Below are 18327 nucleotides of genomic sequence, written 5' to 3'. Positions count from 1 at the left end.
TATATGCATGTTTGTGTTTTGGAAGGGGTCACAGGTGTTCAGTTGACAGTAGCAGTTCTTCATGTGGTAACTTCCATTTTTCTGTATTAATATTTTAACACTGCTAATATTGGAATAAATTAGAATGTTTGTTGTATGTTAGCAAAGAATCCTTGTTCAAATTACCTCAGAACTGATTTCTAAGATGTTTTCAAATGCCCAAAAAACATTCAATGAATCCTTAAATGCCTTATTTTTGCTATTTTAAACATACTTCTAGGTCTTTTCAAGTCTGAATTTGAAAACCAGTACTGAATGAGAGGTATGTAAATGTTATGAATAAAAATGCAGCTGAAAGCAGTGATGATGGTATAACCTCCAACAGGACTGGCTTGTTTAGCTTTCTCAATCAGTATAATTCAGTTTGGGACTTTTTAACAATGTGGGAATAGGTATAAACATGTATGAAAAGTCTTTCTTGGTATAGTCAAAGGAGACTACCTAGTCTAGACCAACTTCTCCTTGAAAATTTCTTAGTTAAAAGTTTGATAGCCATCCTGTTGCATATTGCAATTTATCATATGAATTGTGAATGGTTTGGAAAACTACAGGTTATTGTGGGGGAAAAAAGTGTGTCTGACCTTGGTTTAATCATTCAAATAATAAGCTATCTTGAAAGTTTGCGGTTTTATTTTATGAAAATACTGTGTGCTGGAAGCTGAATTTATTTCATCTAAATCACATAACAGTGACAAATAATGAAGTAACTTATTGGCGTTTTTGTTCTTCAGAAATGGAGGAACAGAATGCTGGACCTGGGATTGAAGATTTATAAAGGATTATGGGATTATACATTGAAGAGCCAGCAGGCGGAATGCCTGAGTGACTGAAGAAAATGGGTGCTAATGCATCTAACTACCCTCACTCGTGTTCCCCAAGGGTAGGGGGAAATTCACAGGCACAACAGACATTCATAGGTAACTCCTTTCAGTTATCTTGTCACTTACAAAAATGGCGTGGTGGATTGTGTATGCACTGGATTTGATTTGCTTGCAGAAATGTTATGTAGAGCTTCTATTTTCTAGGTCACCAGTTTGAATCCGTTCAAGTTCAATCGTGCATGAAATTTGGTGCTGTCCATCTGTTTGGCCTGTGTATGCAATGAGTTGATCTGCCTTTTGCAAGTAAACATTTGCCAGGTTATTTAAATAAAATAAATTGAGTTTTTTATCATTAAACCATGCATGCTAGTTTTCCCAGTTCAAGAGCAGTTGCTTTCTGTTAATATTCGTACTGTTTTATACTCTTCCTCAGAATTTCTGTGGAACTGTGTCAGAGCATGTGAAACTCTTGATCATCAGTATTCATTGTAGTATTGACATTGTGTCCAAGTCAATTACCTCCTTACTGCTAGAAGGGATATCTCTGGTAATAAACCTGTTAAGGTAATAAACAGGCTTGAAGACAGCTTCTCTTCCTTTTTGTGTGCCTGTAAATGGGGAATGGAGTTACTTACTGTCCTAACAGTATTATTTACAAGCCAGGACCTTGCTTAGCTGGAGACATGTGTTGAAGTGCCCTTAAGAAAGTATTTTCTCATCCCAGTCATAACTGGGGCAGGCATTACCTTTATGTGTTTTTCAGTCTAGTACAAAAAGACCTCAGTGTAGATCTAAGTACTGTCACCCTATAAATAATAAACATCTATGTTATGAATCTGAAAGAAGGCAGTCTCTGAGAATATAAATATTCCTTAAAAAAAACCTAACCCTGACAGCCTGAAGAATGATCTTAGCAGTAAATAACATCAATAGTTTATAAATGCTTTTCTCCTTTATGCCTCAGCTTGCAACACTACGTAAGTAGTTATTGATACTCAGTGTTACTTCTCTTTTTAATCACCATTGAAAGCAGAACGATATCCTTAGCAGAGGGAAAATTGACTCGCTTTGTAAATTTTCTCTTTTTTCTCAGCTTTTGTGGCATTCCTAGCTCTGAGGACAGACCACAAACTGTTGCATTTAAGGATGTGTGCTCTTGACTAAAAATTCCATGTGTGCTGTCACAGCATGTCAAGGAAGAACTTTTAGTCCTAACATCATGGATATCTGTGCTGTAAAGTTTCCCCTGAGGGTTTAAATATTTTCAGTGTATCATAGCTAACTAGTAGAAGATTTGCTCCAGTTTGCATGTATGCTTTCTAAAATGCAGCTAAAATGCTTTTCTTACATGTCATGGTGTTTTTTAATCTGCCACTGTATTGAGTGAAGAGAAACCCTTAGAGGCCTTGAAACAGGCAGATTTGCAGGCTGAAACACCTTTTGAGCAGATTTGAAGAGAATTCCAAAGGCTTCATTAAATTCCCAAGAAACTTTCTACATGATATGTGGAAGGTTTAGTTGATGCTCTTCATTATTAAACTCAAAATAGAAACCCATTATATAGTATGTCACAATAAATTTACTGACCCCTGTTACCTATGGGAAATTGTGGCTGAGGCTCTTTTTGAGGAAAGCCTAAAAGCATGTGCTTGTCTCACCTTAGGAAAGGCAGATGAGTGTTCTGGGTAAAATTCTTGCTGAAATCTCCTGATACTATGGGGTTCTGTGAGTGTGCTATCTACATCCCAACGTGTACATCTCTTCTTCCCACTTTGTGGTGTTTGGCTCTTTCTCATTTTGATTTTTGTTTGCATGGTTGGTTTTTGTAGCTGTCTCAGTAGAAAATAGATGTATCCTAAAATTGATAGCTGAGGTTTTCATCACTTGTCAGAATAATGATGTTTTAATGTTGTATCAGCTTTTACGTGTATGGGGGCTTGGGTGTTGTGGGGTTTTATTCCTTTGCTTGGGGGGGAATTGTCTGTTTTTTATGGTCTTGTAGGGGGTTTTTTTAATGTAGATGGCGTTAGATCTATTTACTGCCCCGAAGCAGAATTGGGGGATAGAGTTATCATAGCTGCATCATAATATGTATTAGTTGCCTTATTCCTGGAAACTGGATTCAGGCCTATGGGTTTGTTTTAGACATGCTACTTTACCATTAAAGCCCTGCACCATCTTTCCTGCTAACTGTAGGATGAATGCTAAGGTCTGAGAACTGGTATGGCAAAGCACAGTAGTTTCATGGTATGAGCTCTTATTGTTAGTTGACTTCATCCTAGTTTGCTTATAGTTTATGAAGAGGAGACAAATCAGTTCAAAATAGTGTAGTGCACTTACTGGAAAATAATACTTTTGTTTTAGCAAAAGCTTAACTAGTCATCTCCTTGGTGTTTTGTCTGCAGCATTCAGGAGGAGGATTTCATGCCATTTCTTAGGGTGGTGCATCTGTTCAAGATGTTTGCTTTTTTAAGTAGAGCTCTATAATTAGATATTAAAATATGTGGGCATGCAAGGGACTAAACAGATCCCATTTTTCATTGTCAAGTTCCCAAGTAGCTCCTCTTGGCAGTCATCTGATTCTGTAAATATTTGTCTGTCCAAAGCTGGGTATGGTCTAGGGGCATGAAATAGCGATTGCTTTTGAACAGCATTTAATAGATTGGTGTCTTTTAGTGTAGTGCTGGGGAATAATTTATTTTTTTCCTACTTTTAATGCTGCTGCCTTATGAAGGAATGCAGGCAGCCCAAAAATGTTCTCTTCCAGATTCTTTCTTTGAGGGATATGGAGCCACCGGCTGTTGGGAACCCAGAGAGGCTATGATGGTGCATCTCTATTTCTTACAAAAAGCAGTTGTGTGGTGATACTTTTGTAGCAGTTCTTTATCTGTTTGTAATGGTTAATAGAACCGTTTGCAGTACTTCCAAAGTTAAATCTTGCAAGTAGCTCAGGGTACACAAAGGTTTGAATGGCATTTTAGTATTTTGTGGTGATTCATGTGCAAGTAATACCTCACAGCAGCCTTCAGGGAAGAAAGAAATTGAGACTTGCGGTGTCCTAGTTTTTCTTTAGTGGAATGTTAGAGAATGTTCTGCACTCAAATTTGCCATTAGAATCCAATGTACCTCAAGTAGAAATGAGCTGGCATGTTCTCTGGAAACAGAATCTGTCATTATAGGGGGACCAAAGTGTAGTTTTACTTTTATTGTAAAAAGGAAAATTTCAAATGAAGCAGAAATTCTACGCTTGTCTCTGTCAGCAGGAGGCTAAATCTCTGCTTTTCCCTTGTCATATCTAGTATAGCATGTGGAAGGAATTTTTGTGGTAAATTTTGCAGCACAACGTCTTTGTTGAAGTTTTCTTGAGTTACTCCTGTTCTTTTCATTTAAATTTGTATTCTTTTCACTTCTTGAAATTTCAACATGATTAATAACATGTTGCCTGATCAAGCAAATTTTAAACTTGGATAAAAAGGTTAGATGTCTTTCCTCAAATAAAGCAAAGTTCCTTCTCAGAGTTTTCACTAATAGAAGAATCATAAAACCACTGCATTGCGTGATTTGTGGGAGTTTTAATTAGCTTGACATAAAAACCACTGTGTAAGTTTAGTTATTGAGACTTAAACAATAAAACAATTTACAGAACTGTTAGATTGCTACAGCTGCCTTAGTCTCAAATACAGCTTTGAATTACTCCAGTGTCTTTCAAAGTTCAAGAAATACTTGAAATCACGTGGCAACTGAAAGCAGTGTGTTTTGACAGACTGGCCCATAACATCACTATCAAAAGAGCATCACAGTGAATCACCCTGAAACAGGTGGAGCTGTGAGATTGCAGTGATAGAACAAGTTGTAAAAGGCCCCAAAAGCTCTGGTTCTTGAATGGGCTTTGAAAGATTAAAAAAAATGGCAACAAGTAGTGAAGCTCCACAAGTATGCTAATGGAAACATGTTAACTGTTTGTGACAGAAAATGGACAAACACTATTTCAGATGAACCTGTGATTGTTATTGATATGTGTAGCACTTGCAAATGTTTTCTTCTCATTCTTTTTTGGTCCAGAAGTGGGAGTTGGGTTTGTGTACTTCCTTTTCTCTTTTCTTGTCATGTCTGAGGTTCTTCACCATCTGGCTTAGAGTGAAAGCCCTGTAAATAAACTTAAATTAGAAAATAACCGTTAAACAGAAACATGACTCTCACATTAAAGCTATGGTTTTTTAACTCCTTTTTTTTCTCTAAAACACTACTTAGGTTTTCCATTACTCGTCAAAATGCAGACTCTAATTCCTTTTTTTCCTCACTGAATTGCAATCAGTGTTAGTTCATAGTATAATTTCCCTATAAATTATTTTTGAGGAGAAAAATAATTATATGTATACTTCAATTGTATAATGCTCTGTTCAAAGGAAATCTTTAATAATACAGTATGACTTTCTCCATATTCTTTTTGATGGTGTGTATGCACAAATTAGTATTTGTAGTTCTGTGGAAAGGAGCCCATTTTATGTGTTTGACTTTGGCATTACTTGATTATCAGATGACAGGATTTTTACTTTTCTTTCTAAATTTGCACTGAAAATAATTAATTGTCCTCAGTTTCCCTGAGTGTTTTGGTGTACTGTGTTCTCTTGCTTTTTATTCTTGTGACTAGGACTGTCTGATGCCAGGTATGCTTCTATTGTTTTAATGACGCTTAATGCTAGAACAGAATTTGAAAAACACTTTGAAGGGGGGATTGCTAGTATTTCACTGACATATTAGGATTTAAAAAGTTAATACAATTACACTTTCAATGTTACAACTGCAGTACTCTCTTCCTGCTTAGATAAGTGTACCATATGCTATAGAGCTACATCAACTGGCACCACTGAGTTCTTAAAATTGAATATATTTTAAAAAAACCCAACCAAACAAAAGAAAACCATACCCCAAAACATCCCGAAATCCAGCAAACTATGAGCTTTGTAGATGCAAATAAAAGGCTTTGTTCTTAATCGCCAGAAAAGGCTTCAGTCAGGTTTTCAGTTACCGTATTATCTGATGTGAGGAGAAGGAATAACTGTGTAACTTGCAGTATCATTGATGGAGCATTTAGGTTTTATGGACCTTCCTTTTAAATTTAAAGAATAAATGTGTTCAATTCTCCTTTTGCTTTTAGGGACATCCTCCTACTCTCATCAAGGTTTTGGCTGTGAATCAAAGCTGTATAGCCTTGACCATGGCCATGAGAAACCTCAAGACAAGAAAAAGAAAACCTCTGGCCTTGCCACCCTCAAAAAGAAATTCATTAAGCGTCGGAAATCGAGCCGATCTGCTGACCATGCCAAGCAGATGCGCGAGCTCCTCTCAGGCTGGGATGTCAGAGATGTTAATGCATTAGTAGAAGAATACGAAGGAACGTCAGCCTTAAAGGAACTTTATCTACAAGCTAATTTGGCAAGACCAGAAGCCAAGACGCTACAAAAAGACATGGCTGAACTTTATCAATACAAATATTGTACTGATGTAGACTTAATATTTCAAGAAACTTGTTTTCCTGTGCATCGTGCGATATTGGCGGCCAGATGTCCATTTTTTAAGACGCTGCTTTCTTCCTCACCAGAGTATGGGGCAGAAATAATAATGGATATTAACACAGCTGGCATAGATATGCCTATGTTTTCTGCTTTGTTACACTACCTTTATACGGGCGAGTTTGGAATGGAGGATTCAAGATTCCAAAATGTTGATATTCTTGTGCAGCTTAGTGAAGAATTTGGAACACCAAATTCCTTAGATGTTGACATGCGCGCACTGTTTGATTATATGTGCTACTACGATGTGGTTCTTAGCTTTTCATCCAACTCTGACTTAGTTGAAACTTTTGGTGGAAGTCAGAACTGTCTAGATGAAGAGCTCAGAGCTCACAAAGCTATTATTTCATCACGATCTCCCTTTTTCCGTCACTTGCTGCAGAGGAGGATACGAACAGGTGAAGAAATCACAGACCGAACTCTACGAACTCCAACTAGAATTATATTGGATGAATCTATCATACCAAAAAAATACGCTAAGGTCATTTTGAACTGTATGTATACAGATGTGGTGGACCTCTCCGTTTTGCACTCCAGTCCTTCAGTGGGCAGTTTAAGTGAAGTTCAGGCTCTTGTAGCAGGAAAACTAAACATGACTAGGGCTGAAGAAGCTATGGAGCTTTATCATATAGCACTGTTCTTGGAGTTCAACATGCTTGCGCAAGGTACGTACTACTGCCCTCGCTGTAGAGTATATGACCTTATTAGAACAAGTTTTAGCAATTTTGCAGTGTAAGTTGCAGGAACTCGTGCCTTCTGATCAATGAATCAGTATGATTACGCAGAAGGATCTTACTGTTTAAAATACCCCTGTGTTCACACATCTCACAACTTTGACATAATACATTACTCATACACTTTGCTTACTTATACATTCTACCTACTTACACGTTTCACTTGCTTAGATTATAGTACTTATACATATCACTCTAGTTATACATTTTCTTACAACGTCTACATAACACAGTACTTACACATTTTACTTACTTCTACATTCTACCTACTTTTACATACTACTCTACTTACACATTTTACACTACTTACATAATACAGTACGTATACATTTTGCAATTGCTGTGCAAGAGATCTCCCATTGCTCGATTGGTTTCTCTATTCTGTCCATGAGCTCTGCACGTGCTTTTCCTGATAATATGATTGGTTTTAATCAAGTGCAGCACAGTCCTTTTTTATCTCCTCCTTGCTGTCTTGGTATTTAGTTTTTCAGCTTCTTCTTTCCCGATTATTTTCCAGTTTAGCACAGTTTACCTTTCAGTCCTTGATGAATTCCTGAGGGCTCTAACAGGTGGGGCTCCTGATCCAGGCAAGCAGCATTAAGATGATGACAGCAACAAAGCCCATCCAGTGATCAGCAGCCAAGTTAGTCCAGGAAATGCAAACAACAAGACAGTGAAGGACAGGGAACAGATATAAACCTGGCCCACCTCTCCCCTCGAACCTTCAGACTGGAGCTTAAAAACCCTCTTGGGGCTGATGCGCTGCAGCTGAAGGTGGAAGGCCAGGTGAAGCTGGTGAGGGTACCTCCAGCCTGCTCACTCTCTGAGGGCTCTGGTAAAAATAACTAAAAATGGTTTGGCTGGGGCATACTATCAAGGTTCAAATACTTTACAACAGTAAGTAGCTTATTGTCAGCTATCTGTGGCTGGCAGCTCCTTTAGAAATGGAATTTGTTTTCCATCTGTAAGTTGTCAATAATGCTTCTGTTTTCTAGGGACAGAAGAAATGCCGTGCAAGAGATTTAGTTATATGGTGCATCATTGTAGAAGATTGTGATTTAGATCAAATATGTATAACTGGTCTTGATATTTCTAATGCTTATCTGCTTTCTGTAATCCATTTTTGGGTGTAAACTACCAGGAGAAGATAGGAGAGATCCTTGTTGAGAGGAGGAAATACTCAGCCGTGTTAGGAAGTGTCCCTATATATTAACAAGGCTGTAAACTTAAATGATTGTTTTTGTAGTTCATGTCAGACACCAACTCTGCAATCTTGCTGTTGGAAGGTAAATTTAAACAGCTTAATTGCACTAGTCTTAGGTCTTTAATATCTGTATGTACAGACCTGAAGGCAGGGTCAGTCAGTATTTTGAGACATAAAGTTTAGAAAGTTTTACTACTTCCATTATTCTCAAAGATCACTCAAATCTTAGTAACATACAACTCCTGACCTGAATTATTGCAATCTCAGGTAAGGTGTCACTGATCAGTGAACTAATGGTACTTCTTGTGGTGGCAGGAGCTTTGCCTGCAGTTTTGTCTGTTGATGTTTGAGCTATTTAGTGGCCATATTATACATAATGAAGTATGGGAATTGCTTCAGGCCTTGCTGATGCGGGATATGAATTTTGCTTTTGAGCTGAGAAAGGGAAAATGGAACTCACTGGTATATCAGCAACATAATTTGTTTAAGCTGGTTTAATTTTTTTAACAAAAGTAGCTTTTTACAGTAGATCTGGATGTCAAATTAAATTTGACAAGATTGAAACCTATTATAAGCTATAAAGTAGTTCTAACTAAAATAGGAAACTTGATAGAGAGTGGATGGGAAAGAGCAGTTATAAGCACTGCAGGAAGAGATCATATTTTTAATGGGTTCTCCTAATAGTTACATGAAACTGAGAGTGATAAGAGTATGTGAAACTAATAGAACTACTGTAGCTCATGCAGAGTTTGCCATTAGGAAACTAATTTTCAGATTATGCTGAAAGTTGAAATAATTGTGCTGCAATAAAACTGGCACAAATCAAAGGGGATGTGTTTTCTGAGGCAACATGCTACAGGATGCAATTGGGCTGTTCTTAGGCTCAGAATCATCCAATTATAGAGCAGCCCAGGTTAGAAGGGGCTTCCAAAGATCATATGGTCCCATCTATCCAAGTGAGAAAGGGAGCCTAGGTGAGATTATCTAGCATTCTGTCCAATCACTTCTTGAAAACCACCAGTGATGGGGACTGTTCTGTGTTCCTGGGGAGGTTGTCCTGGTGAATGATTCTCGTTGCAAAAACATCTTGTGTTGAGATGTCTACCAGTGCAACTTATACCTGTTGCCCCTTGTCATCTTCACGTGGCTTCTTGTGAGAAGAGAACCTCTGTCCTTTTTATAGCTGCCCTACAGTACCTAAAGGTACTGTGACAAGAATACTGACTGGGAATACTGCGACAAGGTCCCCTGAGCCTTCTGTTCACCAGGGAGAAGAGACCTAACTTCCTTCAGTCTTTCCTCGTAGGCTAGGTTCTCCAGCACTTTGATCATCATCATGGCAGTCCTTTCAGATCCTCTCTTGTCTATCTGCACCTTTCTTACCTTTGTTGTTTCCCTCTCAGTACACCTAGAAACTTAATGTTTCAGAAGGGGCAAGAAGTTTTACCACAGTTGAACTGTGGTATTCAGTTAATTTCTGTATGATATGCACAAGCTAATAGTACTTGAGAATAACTCTCTGGATCAGCTGAAAGCAAAAAAGGAAAATGGGTTGAAATTGAAGAGGTGATGAAATTTCTCAGTTTTGGTGAGTGCACATAAATACAAGTGCTAAAAGGATTTCACATGCTCAGGGAATACTAATGAGAGAATTAAATGGTGAATGAAACCCTCAGTGAGACACCGAATAATTATGCACTGTTTCATAAATGAAAAGGGTGCAATTCTTTTACTCAGATTGGAAACTAAATTTGAACAACCGTGGTCTGGAAGCGCTCTGAGGAAGCGGTGTCGGTTATATCAACGCAGAAAAGCATTGACAGATAGAGATCTTCAAAGAGAAAGTTAGTTATAGATAGGAAAATGGCTTTTATTTTCAGTGTTAGTAAATACTGAAAAACAAGCTGATGTTTTATTTGGTGCTGAGTTTGTTTCTGCTCTCTTTAAGTTGAGCATGTTTGGATCAGCATGTCCTAAACTGGCACCCTTTTCAGTAATGCACTACAGAGTGCATTACTGGTCTGCATGCTGCTCTGGAATATATATTCCATGAGTCAGTGGTAACAAGATCTCTACTTTTTCCTGGGAGTATTCCCTTAGTACTACCTCTAGGAGAGTAAAAGAAAGGCAGCTGCAGGAGCTGCGCTGGGCTTGCACCTTAGCAGCACACTTGGGTGGCTGAAGCCAATGAGTGCAGCAGTGCAGGCTCGGTCTAGGTGGCCCTCTGGATGAACTGGAGCTGTAGTGTTTTGGAGATGGTCATAGGGAGGAGGTAGAGGGATGTAGTGACGTTTAGAGATTTTCTTCTTTCCGTAGTAAATCCCTTTCTGACCACAAAAGTAGTGAGGTTGAGGGGTGAAGCTGTTGTTATATATAGGGGAGAAATGCAGTAAAATCAGCAAGTGTTGAAATCTATTAAATTATCAAATACTAGAAAATGTAGATTTGGCACCTCTTCAGATACTGAAATTCTAGATGTTAACTTCACCTAATTAGGATTTTACAAATTGGTGCTGCATTCCCTAGCTACAGGAGAAAGTAGTAAGCGCTCTGTAGATCTGTATATGCCAGTGGAGTCGGAATCTAATAATTTCATACTTAATTTGCAGAGTTCATGTTTAGGTCTTTGGTACTCTGCAGACATGGAAGAACTGCTCTGGTATAGTCTTACAATCAAAATTAAAGCTTATTTGAGCAGGGAAAACTATATGCCTGCACATGACTGAGATCACTTAAAGATGTGCTTTAGTTGTGACCGCCATTCTTGTTTCCGACTTAATTGTAGCACCTTGTCCTCGCTTACTATAATACTTAACGTGAGGAAGATGGGAGATCTTAATTTCAGTAGTGTCTATCCCATTCCCTGATTTCACAGCTAGCAGATTTCTATGCTGGAAGCTGTCACTCAAACATCTGGCTTCTAGATGTTATACAGAGTGATGCAGGAAGAGACAGCATTGTGTAGGTGTTGGAGCAGGCAGTTCTCCTGAAATCTCTTAGCTTGGACCTCTGACAGTGTTTTTCCACTCTGTGGTGCAGCAGGTGTCCAGTTCTGCCCAAGTACTGACTGATTCCATCAGCTGGCTTTCTCAGTAGCTGATGTCTTAAGTTTCTTCTCTAGATTTCCACACCCTCATCTAAAGTTTTTTGTTTCAGTTCACTCCTGCTAGCCAATTGCAAACTTGCTAATGCTTGTCTCCTTGGTTTCCTGGAAAATATTTTGGGCTTATTATGTTGAGTCTGGATACTCTTTCCAATTCGTTTTTCTCACTTGTACTCAGTTTTGCCTGGGTGTTTGTAACTGAGCGTCAAGTGAAGTGGTGTATTTTAAAGCTTCTGATCAGCTGTTTTTATTTTCAACAGATTTTAGTTTGATTTGTCTTCAGGGACCTTTCTAAATATCCACATGTTGTAATTTTTCTTCAGTTGCAGCAGATGATTCAGCTTTGACTATTTCCATGGAAATTTTCCCATTCCTAACACCGTGATACTCCTTTTTCTGACTATGGTAATTTAATAGATAGTTTCCCCATGATGAAGACAGTGATAGCATATGCAATGAATCTTTACTGTCCAAGTAAAGCAGGGCAACCTTTATCTAGAATTTCCTCTGCCTTCATCTTGATTTGTTTCAGCTGAGGATTGCCACTTACCTTACAAGAGAAACTGAAATGGGTCTTTGAATGAACTTACTTGAGTAAATGCACTAATCAGCAAGCATATCTGGTCGTGATATATATATATGTGGATAATAGAGCTGATCATACTGAAACCCATTTGTTGCCTAATAGGACTGACACTGCTCTTAGAGGTGCTCTGGTAGTTGTTACTATCAAAAGCAAAGCTCTTCAGGGCTTTCACAGAGGGCTGTGAGGATTAGAGCCCTTTCCAGGAGGTTGGAGCACATCCCTTAGTGGAACATTTCTGTGCTCTGGCTGCCTGTTTCTGTCGTCTGCTGCAGTTTTTCTGTCTTCATGCTACCTTGCTTCTCTCTGTCAACTGTACTGGTGCAATCATTTTAACACATTGACTCACAAAGATTTGGTTTAATATCACTTATCCCTTGCTCTTCTGTAGCACAGTTACTAACACCAGATCAGTTCCCTAGTCCTGTTCATCACACGTTGTTAAAATAATCCCCACTTCCAGTCTTACTGTACTGCCCTGCTGTTGCAGGGAAGTTTGACTTCAGGCATATTAGTTTTATTAGATAGCTGTATTACATATGTGAATCCTCTATTGCATCTTGGCCTTGTTGCCTACTGTCATGGATAGTCCCACTGAGGCTGTGGTACAGAATGTTTTTCTGTGATAGGCTTTTAGATACTGGGACCTTATGAAGTAGTTTTGCCTGAGAACCTTTTCTGTCAACTGATGCAAAAAAGTTTTCTAAAGACTGACAAAAACTAACTCAAATTCAGACTTTTTGTTTTCCTTTGCTTTTATTTTAGGTGTTGCATTTACTCTTGACAACTATAAGAACTTAGAAGCTTTATTTAAAGCCATATTGAGTAGCAAAGCCTTTGATCTAGAAGCAGATACTGCTTGACATCAAAAGTACTCTTGATCATAGGAGGACTGAAATGCCAGGAATCCCACAGTAGCAGTATTAAATACACATAAATGTATTGGGAGATTAGTGCAAGTGTGTCAGTTACATATCAGTGCAGTAGGAATGCTCAAAGGAGTTTTGAAATAAATTGTGTATGATTAAGTAACTATTAATTTAAGTCATAGAATCAAAGAATGGTTTGGGTTGGAAGGGGCTTTAAAGATCATCTTTTTCCAGCTTCCTTGCTGTAGACAGGTGCCTTTCACAAGACCAGGTTTCTCAAAGCCCCATCCAGCCTCGTCTTGAACACTTCTGGGGATGAGGCATCCACAGCTTCTCTGGGCAGCCTGTTCCAGTGCCTCATTGCCCTCACGGTAAAGAATTTCTACCTAATCTAAACCTGCCCTCTTTGAGTTTGAAGTCATTCTCCCATGTCATTATCCCTACATGCCCTTGTAAATAGTCTCTCTCCAGCTTCCTTGAGCCCCTTTAGGTATATAGGTGCTATAAAGTCTCTTGGCTGAGTTGCTGGGTCATGTTGAGCTTCTCATCCACCAAGACCCCCAAGCCCTTCTCCTCAGGGCTGCTCTCAATCCATTTTCCACCCAGCCTATATTTGTGCTTGGTATTGCCCCAGCCCACATGTAGGACCTTGCACTTGGCCTTGATGAACTTCATGAGGTTCACAGAGGCCAACTTCTCAAGCCTGTCAAGGCACTTCTGGGTGGCATCCCATCCCTCCAGCATATTGACTGCACCACACAGCTTGGTGGTGTTTTTTTCCAGAAGGATTTGCTCCATGATCTTGCCTTGCACAGAAGTGAGACTGACTGGCCTGTAGTTCCCTGAGTTTTCCTTTTTTCTATAAAAATGAGGGTTATGTTTCCCTTTTTCAGTCAGTGGGAACTTCACTGGACTGCTACAACTTCTCAGATATGATGTATAGTAGTTTAACCACCTCATCCACCAGTTCCCTCAGCTCCCATGGACCTGTGCATCTTCAGGTTCTTTAGATGGTCTTGAACCTGATCTTCTTCTACAGTGGGCAGTTCTTCATTCTCCCCCTGCTTTTGCCTTCTGTGACTGGGGTGGTGTGGCTGGAACACCTATTGGTGAAGATGAGGTAAAAAAGTTGTTAACACCTCAGCCTCCTCCATGTTCCAGTTAACTGAGTCTTCTGTTCCCTTCTGAAAAGGGCTCACATTTTCCCTAGTCTTCATTTTATCACCAGTGTACCTGTAGAAGCTCATCTGACCTGTTGTCTCCTTGTAATGATTCACTTGCACTCAAGCCTGAAACTATTGCTTAGGTTTTATATTATGAAGACTGGAAAGGATCTTCCAGTATAGCAGTTGCATTCCAAGGTTATATGCAAGGATAAAGAATTTGACTGAGTTCTGCAGCAGAGCACATACAATTTGTTTGCAATGTCATAATTTATAGAGAAACAGTGCTGGTCACTGTTTTCAGGTTTTTCTTTCAGCCACCAGGTTCTAGGAAGTACGTGGCTTAAATGCTGACTGGTGGTGGTTGGTGGTGGTCACTCTAAACATCAGCTCTTCCTCCCTCAGCTCTCTGTTGTTCCCATATGAAGTTCTCCCTCTGGTTTGTTATGGTTGAGTTCGCACGTTGTGTTTCTGACCCATGGTGGTTTTCTGTTTAGGCTGGATCAGCTTTGCTGTCTGCTGGTGCTGCTGATGTGCTGCTCAAGGAATGCTGAAGCCAACCAAGGGCAGTTACCAACTGAATGGCTGCAAGAAGCTAAAGATTAGGATGCACATGGGTGCAAATTTCAGGCTTCCTAAATTCATGCATTTTACCTGTGGCAGGAGCAGAACAGTAAATTCATTTTCACCTTTGGGAGAGAAAACATTAGAGAGCTTGTTCCACCAATATTGATTGCTTTAAACATGTAATGATTACCTTGTTTTTCTGGCTAAACTTACAACTTAAAAAATCCAGCTGTTAATATCTTAGAAGGTTTAACAGCTTTATAACTGTATCGTTAATTAAATTATTTTTAAATAATGCAAGTTGCATAGTTTTTGTCTGCTCTCTAATTATTTCAAATAACTGAATAATATATTGTATTGGATTTGACATGATTCAAGACTTTTCACTGAAGAAGAATGGTTAAGAGTAGCACAAAATGCTGCCTTGACCTTACCTTCAGATAATATTTTATTTTTGCTTTAACAGTTAATTGAATTGCTATGAAGTCATGAGCTTTGTATTTGAATAAAGCAAACTATAATGCTTTATACATTAACAATGCCATAATAGATGTACTTTGAATCCAGCCTTTCAAGGATGGCTTTACATGCATGTTTTAAATTTTTATGCTTGGAAAAATCAGCAGAGGGATTAAAAATAGCTCAAAAAACATCACACATTTGGCCATAGACTTCAGCAGTGGCCCATTGAGTACTTCGTTATCTGCAGTGCTATTTAGGTCTTGTTTTCTCTTCTGCAAAACATTCACATAGTTTTACACCTTCACTAACCAGAATGTCTGCTTCAGAGGTCTAAGATGTGGGAAACAGTGCACCTGCAAATTCCAGCCTTGGCATCAGTTATCAATTAACTTAATCTGCTTTTAAAGATACTTTTTAAAAATAGTTTCAGGAGGAGATAGAAAAGCACTAAAATGTTGAAAAGCTAGGAACCTGTAGCATTCCATGAAGACGGAGAGTACAGTGCTGCCAGGAGGCAATAAACGTTAATAGACTGGGAAAATGCCTGCATCCAAAAGGTGGAAGTTGAACAAGATCCTTGTTCACAGTACAGTTAGAGGAAGGTAGAGGTTGTTGGAGTTGCTGCTTCTGTGATAACTAGTTAAAAAGGTAGTTCCTGTTTGTACTATGTAAGTCTCATTACTTGCTCGTACTGTTTTTGTACTGCCATGGAGAACATAAATTCCAATTGCCATGTCTCTCAAGTGTATGAGCTCACTTGTATCTGACACTGATTGATTGGTAGTGCTGCCCTTCCTCCTGCAGTAGTCTCCTTGTTTATGTTCTCTGTGCTCTCTGTAGGGTTTGGGCTATTGTGAACTTGATGTTGCTGGAAGCAGGATTGATGGAAATTAGTTGGCTAGCTCATGAGTGGCCGCCAAGCACCAGCATGAAGAAGAGACAGGGGACATGTGGTGTGTAAGAAGGAGAAAATCTAGTTTAATAGCACTGTGCGAGTTTAGCTTCTATGACTGCTCCCACAGCCTGTGAGCATGGGCTACCCTCTAAGGAATCCTTACCAAGTACAGGGTATATTTGCAGCTCTGGGTCTATAAGATGTGGGAAAGAAGCTGGACAAATGATATCTTCCTTTTTTCTTTCTCTTCCTTTGAGAATCTTGGTTAGAGCAGCAAGGATGCACATGAATGGATGAGACAGGCATGTTTGGAACTTCAAACATGTTGCAGTCCAGACTAGCTGCAGGCTGTACATCTGAACTGTTCTCTACCTGCCAATAAATTCAAAAACTGTGGTTCCTGTGATTGCCAGCGTGGTCTCTCCTAATGTGACAAACTTAATAAACATTTAATAGCTTCTAGATTTCAGTTCAGTGTTAAGATGAATTCTTACTGCTTTTTTTTTCCTTGGCTCCACTGATGTGCACAAGTTTAGAGGGAAGGGCTTCAGCTCAGAATGAGTTAAATCAAGCTAACAGTTTTGTAGCTTTGCTTAATGCCACTTTTGCTGATTGTTGAAGGCACTTGTCTTCAGTAGGTCTGTCAACTGTCTGATCCTAAGCCGCTAGCTAGAATGCTAAATGTAGGCTCAAGCTATTTCTGTCTGGAAGGACTGTGGAACTGCATTTGAGAGAGAACTGTGGAAGCAGAAAGGACTTGATTGTAGGCATTGTCCATTGGCATCCAGCAAAAGGAGTGCATGGAATAGCATAATTTGTGCAAAATGTGATAATTATCTTTCCTTTTTGTAAATTCCAGGTTGAATCTCTGAAGGATAGTAGTGGTCACAGAAGCTTGTGGGACACTGCAGATGGATCTTGGGAAGACTGTTGCTGCCTGAGTATTAAAAAAATAGTATTCACAAGAAAAAAGTGCTCTATTCCACTCTGAAGAGCAAAAGTGTGGCTATTAGATGGCTACTTTTTTTGCCAAGTGGCTGATTGTTAAAGCAGAAAAGACTTCTGCCAAAGAAGAAAGGAAATTGGATTCCTTCCATAGCTAGAATTGGGTTGCCCCAATTTATTTAGAAGTTAAAAAACCACTTTAATTATTACCTTATGCTTACTTCAGAAGAAATACTTTTAATAATCCCACACATCTGACCCGCTGCTAAAATTAGTTGGGAAAAAGACTGTTTCATTTGCTAGTCATCCTTAATGAGCTTTTCACCTGATGTCATATTATTGTTAGTTGTGCAATAATTGAACTTGACAGAAGAATTGAGACTGAGCTGATGTACTGTTTCTATAAATTGCTGTTGCTCAGATCTTTGGAACTGCATTTCTCATGTCTTTTCACGGGGCAGGCATCTTTATTTCAAAAATAAATGTCAGATTAAATACTAGGAATGGCATTAATTTTGAGATAAGTCTCTACTCTTGCAGTTTGAGTATCCTGGTGACTGATTTCAGTATGTGAGTTTACTGCCTTTGAAATGGAGCAGTCCTTACATGTGATGTTTAGAGTTCAGGGGGATGCAGTGTCTGCTGAAGTCAGTTTGCATGCAAGCAGAGCAATTACATGCAAAAAGTTGTGTTAGGATTCAGCAGGGGAAGGCTGAGTGCAGATGACCCTAAAAGAATTGTTTCAAACAATTGTGTTTCTTATTCATGGGAGTCACACTCCTCTTTTAAGCAAATTGCAACTAGTCACCTTTAACTTTCATTCACGTGCCAGGTTTGCTGCTAACTTAACGTTTTCCTTTCTTGAGCCCCAAAAGGAAAGGTGAGAGGGACTCGCGGGACATTAAATGCAATGTCAGCCCTCTGCTGTTGGAGTAAAAATGGATCCTGAAGTGGAAAGCTTCAGACTTCATTTACTCGTGTTTGTTACGTATGCTGAAGTATTTTGAGCTTTTTGTATGGTAGGTTGTGTTTTTGATGGTTTAGTTGTTTCCTGTTTGTTTGTTTAAGGCTCTTTCTCAGATTCTTGACCAGAACTTTCTAAGACTTAAGACTTTAGGAATCTGGGGAATTCCCCCGTCTAGAGGGGGCAGTTTCAGTAACCTGTACCTCAACCCATGGAGTGCATTTCAGAACATTCTCATCCTGTGCTCTAACCGGTACTGGTGATGACTGTAGTGATGTTCCAAGTGCCTCCAACCCATCTTTGCTGCCTGTGCACTGCTCACTTGGGGCCAGTGCTTGCCGTGCAGGTTAGAGGTCAGTATCTATAATGAGGCATCTGTTCTTACTAGTCGTAGTAATGATAATA

The 18327-nt window shown here is 39.1% G+C and overlaps 1 protein-coding gene across 2 annotated transcripts in view; it reads left to right on the top strand.

Annotated features, from left to right (window-relative positions):
- The first annotated feature begins 280 nt into the window (after positions 1-280).
- Positions 281-18327, top strand: part of BTBD7 (BTB domain containing 7) — a 38237-nt gene continuing 20190 nt past the window's right edge. Inside the window, exons 1-3 of one of the 2 annotated variants that reach the window (XM_017729026.1) lie at positions 281-301; positions 771-956; positions 6019-7098. In XM_017729026.1, the coding sequence (XP_017584515.1) occupies positions 875-956; positions 6019-7098 (1162 nt within the window). In that variant the 5' untranslated portion in view covers positions 281-301; positions 771-874. Of the gene's footprint in view, positions 302-770; positions 957-6018; positions 7099-18327 lie in introns of those variants that run through there. The other variant, XM_008629720.2, reaches the window with a different exon arrangement.

The sequence above is a fragment of the Corvus brachyrhynchos genome, unplaced genomic scaffold (genome assembly GCF_000691975.1).
Source record: "Corvus brachyrhynchos isolate BGI_N302 unplaced genomic scaffold, ASM69197v1 scaffold1, whole genome shotgun sequence".
Taxonomy (NCBI): domain Eukaryota; kingdom Metazoa; phylum Chordata; class Aves; order Passeriformes; family Corvidae; genus Corvus; species Corvus brachyrhynchos.
This window is presented reverse-complemented; position numbering and strand designations above follow the sequence as displayed.